This window comes from Mesocricetus auratus, unplaced genomic scaffold (assembly GCF_017639785.1).
Source record: "Mesocricetus auratus isolate SY011 unplaced genomic scaffold, BCM_Maur_2.0 Super-Scaffold_100048, whole genome shotgun sequence".
NCBI classification, from domain to species: domain Eukaryota; kingdom Metazoa; phylum Chordata; class Mammalia; order Rodentia; family Cricetidae; genus Mesocricetus; species Mesocricetus auratus.
This window is the reverse complement of record NW_024429225.1, coordinates 4686901-4698074: the sequence shown is the minus strand read 5'-3', so window position 1 is coordinate 4698074 and position 11174 is coordinate 4686901. Positions and strand designations below refer to the sequence as shown.

The following is an 11174-nucleotide window of genomic DNA, read 5'->3' as shown; positions in this document are numbered from 1 at the left end:
AAGGTGGCATACCTGGAGTGCCTTCCTCTGGGGGGCCAGCCTCCAGTGCTGGCTCTCAGAGTCCCAGAGTTTCTGAGAAATACATGGTACTCCTCCCTCATGTATGGGTATAGGGAGTGGGCATGTGTTTAAAAACAGGTTCTGGGATTTTAGCACTTGGTGAGACTTAAGAAGGTCTGGGCTACGGCAACACTATATGTGTTCATATGATTATGGTGACTAACAGGGACACCATGCCCAGTGAACGTCAGTCTCTAACAGTGTGTTACTTTCTGTCCTCCTGAGAGAAGCTAAAGGAGAGGATTCAGCTGGTGTTGTCAAGTCCAGTAGCTTTTAGGCCTGAGGTAACATCGTGACAGGAGCAAGCTGCTCGCCTCACAGCAGCCACACAGCGAAGGGAGAGAGGCGAGAGCAAGGGTCCTAACACACCCTTCAGTGGCATGTCCCCTACCTCCTCCAGTGAGGTCCTGCCTCCTGTGTCGGCCAGTGCTGTCGGCCAAGGACTGAGCCTTCGGTGCACCAGCTTTGGAGAACATTTAAGACCCAAACTTGACAATAGGCACTTTTGTTTCTTAATGATCTCAAATGTGTTTTTAAAATATTAACAGTATACAAATACGGCAATCTTTTGGTAGGTGGTTCCAGGACTGCTACTGAGCCAAATCCCAAGTCCCTTACGTAAAGCAGCAATCACGGTCATATCCGGCACATATCTTTCATGAATCCCACACATGTCCCACAGGTTTCCCAGGCAGTCCTGTCATAAACTTGAAGTCGGCTCTAGATTACTCATCAGGTCGAATGCCATGTAAACAGTTGTAACACCGTATTTGTCTAGGCACTTAAGACAGGGAGAGAATTTGTACATGTTTGACACATACTCAAATTTTAAAATGATTTTCAAGCCACAGTTGGTCCGATCTGTGGATGTGGAAGCTGCAGATAGTGGGCCAGCCGCACTCTGCACTCGCAGGAGGTAAGGAGGGAGATGTGTGCTGTGGACCGTTCCTCCGGAGCTGGCACCAGTGCGGCTGGCAGGCCCTGGTGGTCATCATCTGCTGGACTGGAGCGGATGTTTTCATAAGAGCCACACAGTCAAGTTTGAAAAGCAGCAGCCAGGAGAGCCTTCTACTCCTTTGTGTTTCTAGAATGGGTGGAGAAGAAACAAAATGTTACAAAGAGTATGGAATGGATTGTGATCCCGAGACCAGCTACAGGGAACCAGGAGGCCAGGTGGGCGTGCCAAAGACAAGGCCTGGGACCTACCAATCACTGTGGGTCTCTTGCTGTGTGTGAATTAAGGCCACATTTCTTCTGTATCAAAAATTCTTCAGTAAAGGTCTGGAGAGGTGGCTCAGTGGTTAAGAGCACTGGCTGCTCTTCCAGAGGACCTGGGTTTCATTCCCAGCACCCACACAGGGTAGCTCACAATCACTTGTAACTCCAGTTTCAGGACACACACACGGTACACAATTGCACACAGGCACATAAACATAAAATAATGAATTTATCTTTAAGAGCATTATTCAAGATATGTAACAATACATGAATTGAAATGAAAGGCTCATGCTTGATAATGGGGGAAACGCTTTTTGTTATAAAAGGATGCATATTTGAATCAGAATTGGGGCTGGTGAGATGGTTAAGCGGGTAACAGCGCTTGCTAGGCCTTGAGTTGAATTTGATTCCTGGGACCTACACGGTGGAAAGCAAAAACCAACCTCGTCAAGTTGTCCTGAGGCTTTCATTTGGAACACGTGTGCATGCACAGACACGTGTGTGCACACATACACACTAAGTAATAAAAAACCCTAAGAGTTCTGTAAAATCGAGTTTTACATTGGCCTAAGAGAGAAAATTATAGTGTACGAGGACAGTTTGGTTTTTTCCCTTTATATAAGAAAACCCCAGCACTTTGAGTCCCATGAAATGGAAGTTTCTTCTTCGAACTGAATGCAAGCCTTGGATAACAGATGTTTGGTTTCCACATACATTTTTATCAGGCTGCAGATATCTGACATGAGGAAATGTAATTGTCTGCATCTCTCCCCAACTGAAATATTTCACTCATAGCACAGACTTAAGTAGGGGCTTGGTCAAGCAATCTGTTTGTGATTAACAAATAAGGCAACAATCAGGTCTCACCCTATTGCTGGGGAACGAGGGTGAGGGTGCTTCTGGGCTGCAGGATCTTGGGGTACCGCATGCTGCTCCCCACCAAGCTGAGTGGCTTCACGGGCACCTCCTGCCCATGTCCTCGGTGGTGGGGCTGGATCGCCTGCACCTGTATTTTTACTCTGTCCTTTCTGTACCGGAATTTCCCAAGTTTGCTCAGGGGTCCCCTCTGTCACCTTACTCTCTTGCCCCTTCATGCCTGGGTCCAGAGACAGGGCATGTAAAGCACAGACTCTGTGAGTGCCAACCTGAGTCCAGCAGTCTCTGTCGCCTTCCTGCTGACAAGGCCTTTCTTTTGGGGAGAATTGCTGTTGCAAGAACTAATCGCACGTTAGTTCTGCTCTGCCACTTGGGCTATGAACTCCATGCCCAGCATTCTGACAGATTGTGTCTGATGATATTTTAAAAAAATATTTCTGGAAACTTTTTAAAATGCATACCTTTGATTCCAGCACTAGGAAAGCAGAGGCAGGTGGATCTCTGAGTTTGAGACCAGCCTGGTCTACAGAGTAAATTCCAGGACAGCCAGGGCTACGCAGACAAACCCTGTCTCAAACAAACAAACAAACAAAACCAAAAAAAAAACCAGCAAACAAACTCACTCTATAAATCCCTGACTCTTATAACTGATTACGGGTCTCCTGAAGTGTACAGAAGCTCAGCTCTATAGTCTTCGTCTTGCCAGCTGCAGTTCATCTGCACCCTGGAAGCTGTGCACAAGGAAAGTTCTAGATACCGCTTGGATGATGGAGGGGAAATACAATTAGAAGTTAAAACATTACTGTCCAAACTCCTTTCTGGTTAAACATACCACATTTATTTTAGATTCAGTATGCTAGTATCTGCTTTTTGATTTCCGCCTGTAAGAGGAAGAGAATTCAATTGTATAAACATTTCTGGAATTTTCTGTGTAAAACTTCCTCCAGCCCATGACCTGTTATTATTAATGGATCCACTTATTACAAACTTGTGGCTTAAAACAACACAGATGTATTATGTCAACTGTTCTGGAGAACAGAGGTCCAAATTCAGTCCCACTGGGCTAACCTCAAGGTGCAGACCTGTGTTTCCAGAAGCTCTAGAGGACACTACACTTCCTTGCCAGCATTTCCCACTCTGTGGCCCCCTCCTCTATCTTCAAAAGGAGCAGAGTGACACCTCCTTTTGGTGGCCTCTGCTTTCATCCTATGGCTTCCCTCTCTTTGACTCTATTGTCCATCTCTTTCTTTTAAGAACCGACTCCACCCAGATGATTCAGGCTTACCCAAGGTCCCCAGCTCAATCCCACCTGCAAAAGTCTTTCACCCTGCAGGCTATGTCTGTACTTGGGATGGGGGTGTGAATACTTAGGTGGGACTAAGGGGGGGCATGATACGTGGCTGTAAACTTTTCTGAGATAAGATTTTTCCCCCTAAAACTCTTCTCTCATCTGAGCAGGGAGTCTCACTCCGATCTTGCTTCTGAGAGCAGAAAGCAGAAGTCGCCTGCAAAGCACTTCCCCTTGTTGTGTAGGGTTTGAGTACTTAAGGAAGTCGTGGGTGGTGTCCTAATGGAGACAGGAGATGGCGGTGGTGGACTCTCCCAGCGTTTGCGTATGCGGAGGGTCTTCTCCTGGTTGTGGGCTTAGAAAAGAGAAAGCATCGCACCGCGTTACTGATTCCAGAGCCCCAGGCACGGATAACTCCAAACCTTAGGAGCCTCCCCCAGGAAACTGAAAGGCAGTGTGAGTTGGAGTTGAAAGTAAAAATGAAATGGTGAAAGGGAGAAAAAAAAAGCAACAGTATTTCTTCCACATCTGTGCAAGCTTAGATACAGAGAGGGATAAGGTCATCGCTGCAAGAAGCAGCTGAACAAGGTGGCTGGGTTTCCTCATTTCTCCCAGCTCTCTCTGGTCTAGCGGTGAGAATGAGCCGGTACTGGGAATTGCCATTGCACATAGGAAGGGGGAACCCGGGGTGCCGAGAGGCACCTGATCTACTCTGGGGGTCAAGAAACCCTTGCTGGGAGAACTGACGGCACGGCTTGGTGACTAAGAAAATAGCAGCAGGAAGGGTGATTTGGGTGAGGAACCTCCACTCAGGAATGACAGCCTTGCCTTAGAATTCAGCTCACGTCCTGGCAGCCGAGCCAAGAACTCTGAGCTGTGAAGCTATGCTTCCAGTGCCCAGCAGAAGGGGTGGAGTGAATGCCCCCCCCCCACCAAGACTCAGCTTCAAGGTACCACTACTGGGAGGTGTGGAACCATTAGGGGTGGGACCTTGTGAGAGGTCTGTAAGTCTCCTTAGGGGGTTGTAGAGAGCAAGCCCCGCCTTCTTCCCTGGCTTGTGAGGTGATTGGCAGTTCTCTGCTCCTTACTCTGCTCAAAGGCCACAGGTCCGAGTAAGGAGGGCCAACTAGTCTCAGACTAGACCCTTCAAAAAGGTGAGCCAAGCCGGGCCGTGGTGGCTCACGCTTTTAATCCCAGTACACTGGAGGCAGAGGTAGGCGGATCTCTGTGAGTTCAAGACCAACCTGGTCTACAAGAGCTAGTTCCAAAAAAAAAGGGGGGGGGTGAGTCAAAATAAAATGTGAGATGTTGACTGCCTCTGGAATGGCCTCATGGTGATGAAAACCCACTAGCACATCCAAATTCCTCCTCCCTCCCTACAGGAAAAATGCCTTTTAATATGCTTTGCCTTGGCCCTGGTCTGGTAAGAAGGGGAGAGGCAGATCTCTGTGGGCAACTTGTTGAGGTGAAAAGCGTGGACCTCAGCTGCTGAGATGCACATTTGCTTGGTGAATGTGTGTGGTACTCAGACCAGATGTCCCACTAGGGCAGCAGTTCTCAGCCTGTGGGTCAAGACCCCTTTGGAGTCAAACAACCCTTCCATAGGAGTTGTCTAAGACCATGGGAAAATACAGATATTTACATTATGATTCATAACAGTAACAAAATTACAGGTATGGAGTAGCAATGATAATGCTTTCATGGTTGGGGGCCACCACAACATGAGGAACTGTATTGAAGGGTTGTGGCATTAGGGAGGCTGAGAACCACTGTGTAGGTTTTGCTCCGTGTGCACAGATGCATGAATTGTAACTATATGAGTCAATGAGCTTATGGTGGTTTGAATAAGAACGTCCCCCATAGGCTTATATATTTGAATGCTTGGTCCCCAGATGCTGGAGCTATTTGAAAGGATTAGGAGGCGTGGCCTTGTGGGGGGGGGTGGTCACTGGGTATGGGTTTCGAGGTTTCAAACGCCCATGCCATTCCTGCTATCTCTCTCTGCTTTGTGGTTTTTCTCTCCACATGTGAGCTCTTAGCTACTGCTGCAGTGCATGCCTGCCTGTCTGCTGCCACGCTCTCCTCCCCTGTGTGTGTGGACTCACCCTCTACGACTGGAAGCTCCCAATAAACCCTTCCTTCTGTAAGTTCCCTTGGTCATGGCACCTTCCTAGCAATAGGAGAGCGACCAAGCCTGGCTTATGGAGGAGCACATGTAGAGAGGAGGGAGAAGGACAGGAGATGAGGACCTTAGGCCTGACTACAGGTTAGACATCGTCGTACTCCGTATCGTAAATGTCTCTTCCAATCAGTTTTCATTTTCTAGACCAGTCTTCACAATGTCCCTTTGTATGTCCAAATTGTAATCATGGGCCAGAGAAACCAATTACTCCCCATCATTTTGATTCTGCTTATTCCAGCCACCAAGTGGGAACTCCAAGAATTTATTTTCTTACAATCTCAGAAATGAAAGTTCCTCCTACCTTTCTGTCACTCTCAACCCCTCACTTACGCTGTCCTGACACCCCCACAAGTCCTGGTGAAATCCGCAGGAGGGGCGGGGCATGGTGCTTCCTAATGTGGGCTGGGTATGAGAAGGGAAGGGAAGGAGGGGAGGAAGAGGTGAGGGAGAGGGGAGGAAGAGGTGAGGGAGAGGGGAGGGAGCAGCGGCTTCAGCAAGTAGCTATGGAACTGACAGGAATGAAGAGAGCAGAGCTCCTGTGGTTCTAGGTCAGCACTGGAGAGAACTTCAGACCGCACTCTCCTTACAATGGTTCTTTTTTTTTTTTTTTTTGTTTTATGAGACAGGGTTTCTCTGTATTGTGTTGGAGGCTGTCGGTCCAGCCCGGCCTCAAACTCACAGAGATCCGCCTGCCTCTGCCTCCCGAGTGCTGGGATTAAAGGCGTGCGCCACCACCGCCCGGCCGACAATGGTTCTTAAGGAAAGGCTGGTTGCAGGGAGCAGAAGAGAGAACACAGAAGAAAGTGGAGGTGGGGAAGACAGAGCTGATTGGCTGACGTATTATAGCATGCAGTGGATCACACTGGCCACCAGTCACTGGGGAAATGGAGAAACCTAGGGTACACTAAGAACGGGGTGGGGATTAGTGAGTGTACCAGCTGTTATGTTGTCTCAGCAATCACTGTGATGGCTAAAGAAACTCCCTTTTATGCCAGGCGTCCATCTTGGTACCCACTAGCCATTTGTCTCTGACTCCAGTCCCTGGAAGATAAAATAAGTTCCTAGAAACCCTGACTCAGTGACTCTCACCCACAACTGTTCCACCATGACTACCTTTTGGCTTCTGTAACCAGCTTATGCAGACATTCAAGGACTATTTTGAGGCCATCTTGACTACCTAATCTAGGCAGAGCAGAACAGCTCTTGGCTTGCTCTCAATTACAGAAACTCAAGGTCTTCTTATGAGTTTTGCCTTTAAAAACCCTTCCCTTACCTTCCTTTTCAAGGCAGTCTCAAGTTTGGCTCAGAAACTGCTGTTCTGCTGGCAGCACCACTAAATTTAACTAATTATAATCTGTATTGACTCCATGGTCTTTCGCAGGGGTCACGAATTTCATAACAACTTTCCATGTTCCTAGGAGCAGGGGACATCAGCAGACAGACTCAAGTACTGTCGTATGTGTAAGCTGCCATGCTTAATCTTCACTGTCAACCTGACTAGATTTGGAATCCCCTGGCAGACACACCTCTGGGAATGTCTCTGATGGTATTTCCAGAGACGTTTATCTGAGGAGGAAAGGCTGACCCTGAATGTGGATGGCACTGTCCCATAGGCTAGAGGCACAGACTGAGTAAGACCCCCCCCACACACAAAAGCCAGCAGTCATCTCTCACTCTGCTTCCTGGCTGATGGCACCACATGACCATCGACTTCCCACTCTAGCTGCTATGTCTTCTCTACAACACACCGTACCTTGTCAAACTGTGAGTCAAAATGGACCCTCCCTTCCTTATATTGCTATTGTCTTTAAATGTTTTTTTCCCACACAATATATTCTGATCACGATTTCGTTCCCTCATCTCCTCCCAGATCCTCACTACTTTCCCGCTCTCTCTCTTTTCTCTCTCTCCTCTCTCTCTCTCTCTTTCCCTCTTTCCCTCTCTCTCTCTCTCTCTCTCTCTCTCCCTCCCTCTCTCTCTCTCAAACAGGCAAATTAAAAATGCAAGAAAGGAAAAGCACAATCCATAAAAACAAACAAACCACATAAAACTGGAAATCATAATATACAAGCAAAGGGCATGTAAGGTAAAAGATGCCCAAACAAAGAAACACACACACACCTCCAAAAATAGCATTAAGTTCACTTTATGTTGGCCATCTGCTACTGAGCCTGGGGCCTTTCCTTAAGTGCTGTTTGTATATCCAGTAGGACTCTGTTGGAGAAAACTATTTTTTCCTTCCTGAGTGGGTGTAAGAGATTTTTCAGGTATTTGTAGCAACAAGAAAAGTGACTAACACAGGAGCCCATAGCTTTGCGGTAGTGACTGTCATACAGAGTGTCTACCTAGCATTGGATCAAGGAGGAAGGACATCTAGGATGGGACCAGACCTTATTCCGTTGAAAGGTAACACTTCTCAGGCTTCTGTTAAAGCTCTTCTTTTAGTCTAGCATTCCTCTGGTCAACTATAGCCTATACAATTGAAAGTAAAACATAATAAAGGATGATAACAGCCTCTGAATGCAAAGTTCCAAAACAAATAAACAGATACTTGTGGTGTTTGACAAAAAAAATTTAAACATCTATCGGCTTAATCATGAACCAAATACATTCGCTGAGATATGGTTTCAAAGAACTGGGAATAAGTGTTACAAAATACACAATGAAATGCAAAAATGTTTTATTTAAAGAAAGCTTGAAACCTACTTGGAAAACAGTTCAAATTCATGTAAGATATTTGTACAATTTTACAAAATTGTGCTATGAGAATTTATCAACATTAAGAAACTCTATGATGGGTATTTCAAAGATCTTGGAATTCCATGACACTCTAGGCACGGATAGAATTCTGGGACCCATGTGCTATGAATTCTGGGATGATTTTGACCTGGAAAGCCTCATGTTGCCTTGTAAAATATATTTGCCTGTCACTACTCATATCAAACATTCGATAGTAAGACAGAAAATAGGCCATATTGTCATCTGATCACAGTTGGAAATTATTTCATTCCCTTGGTCTCATACATATGGAGAACATTTGGGAACCCAACTTTACTGCTTACAGAACACTAAGCAGAAAAATGGACGTAGACATTGGACTACCAGTTAGATTGTTCTTTTAACATGTGGCTGTTTCTACTTCATGTGAAGATTTAGCTGCCAGTCTTAGGAAGTTGCAGGAGGGTAAAGTTGGCTCCAAAAGAAACTTGGAGAATAGGAATCTATGATCAAAGTTCAGCTAAAATTATGTCGGTGTGAGTTGCCAGTAATAATGTTATAAAGAATGTTTTCCGGAAGCAAATGGTTGCTTTTTTTTTTGTCTGCATGAACTAATTCAAACCATACTTAGTAAACAGAAATTCTGGAAGCAGTTTCAAACAATGGCTGTCATTAGTATGCCACATGCAAATAGAAAGTTAAAGATTAATACCTCACTCATGCAAAGGTCACTTAGACGTTTCCTTGCAAGGATGGTATTTGAGTCAACAAATGCTCAAGGAATGTCCAACATATGATTAACTTTTCAAGGAATGGTTGTAGACACATGGCCTGGGGCATCAGAATTCTTCACTGATTTGGAGGGACAAGCAGGAAACACCAAACACCTCAAAGTGCTAAGTAACAATCTCAAGCAGTGTGAGGTTATGCATTCTAGTGGGTAGTGGAGGGGTGTGTGTGTGTGTGTGTGTGTGTGTGTGTGTGTGTGTGTGGTCAGGGAAAGTGAAGGGGATGAGGGCTGGAGGAGCTTCCTGGGTGGACAGAGTGTGCAGAGGGAAAATAGAGAGGGCATTCCAGGACACGGTTGGGCAGGAGCAGGAAGGAAGCGTGCTGGACAGGGAGGAGGGGAGCAGGGCTGCTTCCTAACAGCTAGAAACCATCTTCATTTTCTAGCCTCTTACCTACTTTGCTGTGTTTCCTTCCTCTTTCAGCCAAACACTCAGTCTCTTCTCACTAGTGTGTTCTGTCGCTCGCTCTTGTCAAGGGCTGAGGAGAGAGTGTCCCTCTTCTCTCCACCATGCCTTGTTTTTTTTTTTTTTTTTTTTTTTTAGTGACTGGGAATCTGGGGTCAAACTTTACACTAGGCACCCACTCCGCCTGTCTGCTACGCTCGCAATCCACCTTGATTTTTTAATGAAACACATGAGGAGTTAGACACCCTGGATTGAGTCCTGGTTCTTCCACTTAGCCTCTCATCTTTACAAAGGAATAATGTATATGAAGAAGGTAGCCATTAGCTCTTAGCAATAGGCCCATGAATGTTGATCGTGATCAGTGTTGAGGATCAGTTTCAAAAATCATTCTGAGAGGCACTAATAACAATCCAGTGTTTGGAAAAGAGAGACTGAAGGTAGACCCTGGACAAGGTAGCTGAGCTTCGACGTCACCCTCACAGTCTATGACAATACAGTGGCACACCTCAATCCTGGCCTCACTCTGGTCTTGAACAATCTTTAGGAACTCTTGAACTTCTGTGGCAGCTGGAGTGGAGGCCAAGGAAGTTGGCTTTGTTTATGAATAAAGAAGAGTTGCAAACAAAGACAGGCTAGGAGGGAATCACCTGGAATACCTTAAGCAACTTTTTCTTTAGATAGAAGTGGTGAGACTGGGCACGAGGGAAACTTGTCCATGAGTATGAAACTTAATGTGCACATGGACCCGAGTGCCACGATGTGTGTGTGGAGCTCACAGGATTGCTTTGCAGGGTTAGTTTTCTCCTTCCACTTTTTGTTTTGTTTTTTGAGACATGTTTCTCTGTGTAGCTTTGTAGCCCAGGGTGGCCTGGAACTCACAGAGATCCGCCTGCCTCTGTCTCCCGAGTGCTGGGATTAAAAGCGTGTGCCACCACCTCTGTCTGACTTCTCCTTCTCCTTTTACATGGGGTGGAGCTTAGGTTTCTGGACTGACCAGCAAGCACCTTTACCCCCTGAATCCCTTTCAATGTATTCATCCTGTCACTTCTGTCTCTCTAGAGAATCCCGATGGAAAATTACCATGGGAATTCGGGTGTCTCAAGAACCTTATGGACAGACATACATATCAGTAGTAGAAAGGAGTTTCAGTCAGGGTTGTGAAGCTGTCGGCAACCTTGAGACTTTTTCTCCGACCTCCTCCTCCTCCTCCCCCTCCTCCTCCTCCTCCTTTTCTCTCGGCAACTTGAATTACCTACTTTCTATTCACAAAGTGGAATATGCTTATCCCCAACTGAAGGACAACAGGGAAATCTTCATGCTACATGCAATCTTAATTGAATGTACTGTCTTCAGGAGAGTGAAGTCACAAATAGCTTACAAAGGAAAATGCAGAAATTCCTAGGTAAGTCAGTTGACTTGTGCTCCTTAAAGGGTGTATAAGAAAAACAGTGTAGCATGCCATCCAAGTATGTATTTTTGCAAGGGCAGTTGAAAAAAGATAATGAAAACCCTTGTGAGAACATGTTGCTAATCTTCACTGTCAACAAAACTAGGTTTAACTTACCCAAGGATTAGACACGCCTCTTTTGTGTCTATAAGGGCATTTCCAGAAAGGATTAACCGAGGGGAGCAACCCGCC

General features: G+C 46.0%; 1 protein-coding gene across 1 annotated transcript in view; it reads right to left on the bottom strand.

The window, feature by feature from the left end:
* Positions 1-560: 560 nt before the first annotated feature.
* The window catches only part of Ptger2 (prostaglandin E receptor 2), a 63038-nt gene continuing 52424 nt past the window's right edge, over positions 561-11174 (bottom strand). The window contains exon 2 of the mRNA XM_021222825.2: positions 561-1144. Within this exon, the coding sequence (XP_021078484.1) occupies positions 1079-1144 (66 nt within the window). The 3' untranslated portion in view covers positions 561-1078. The remainder of the gene's footprint in view (positions 1145-11174) is intronic.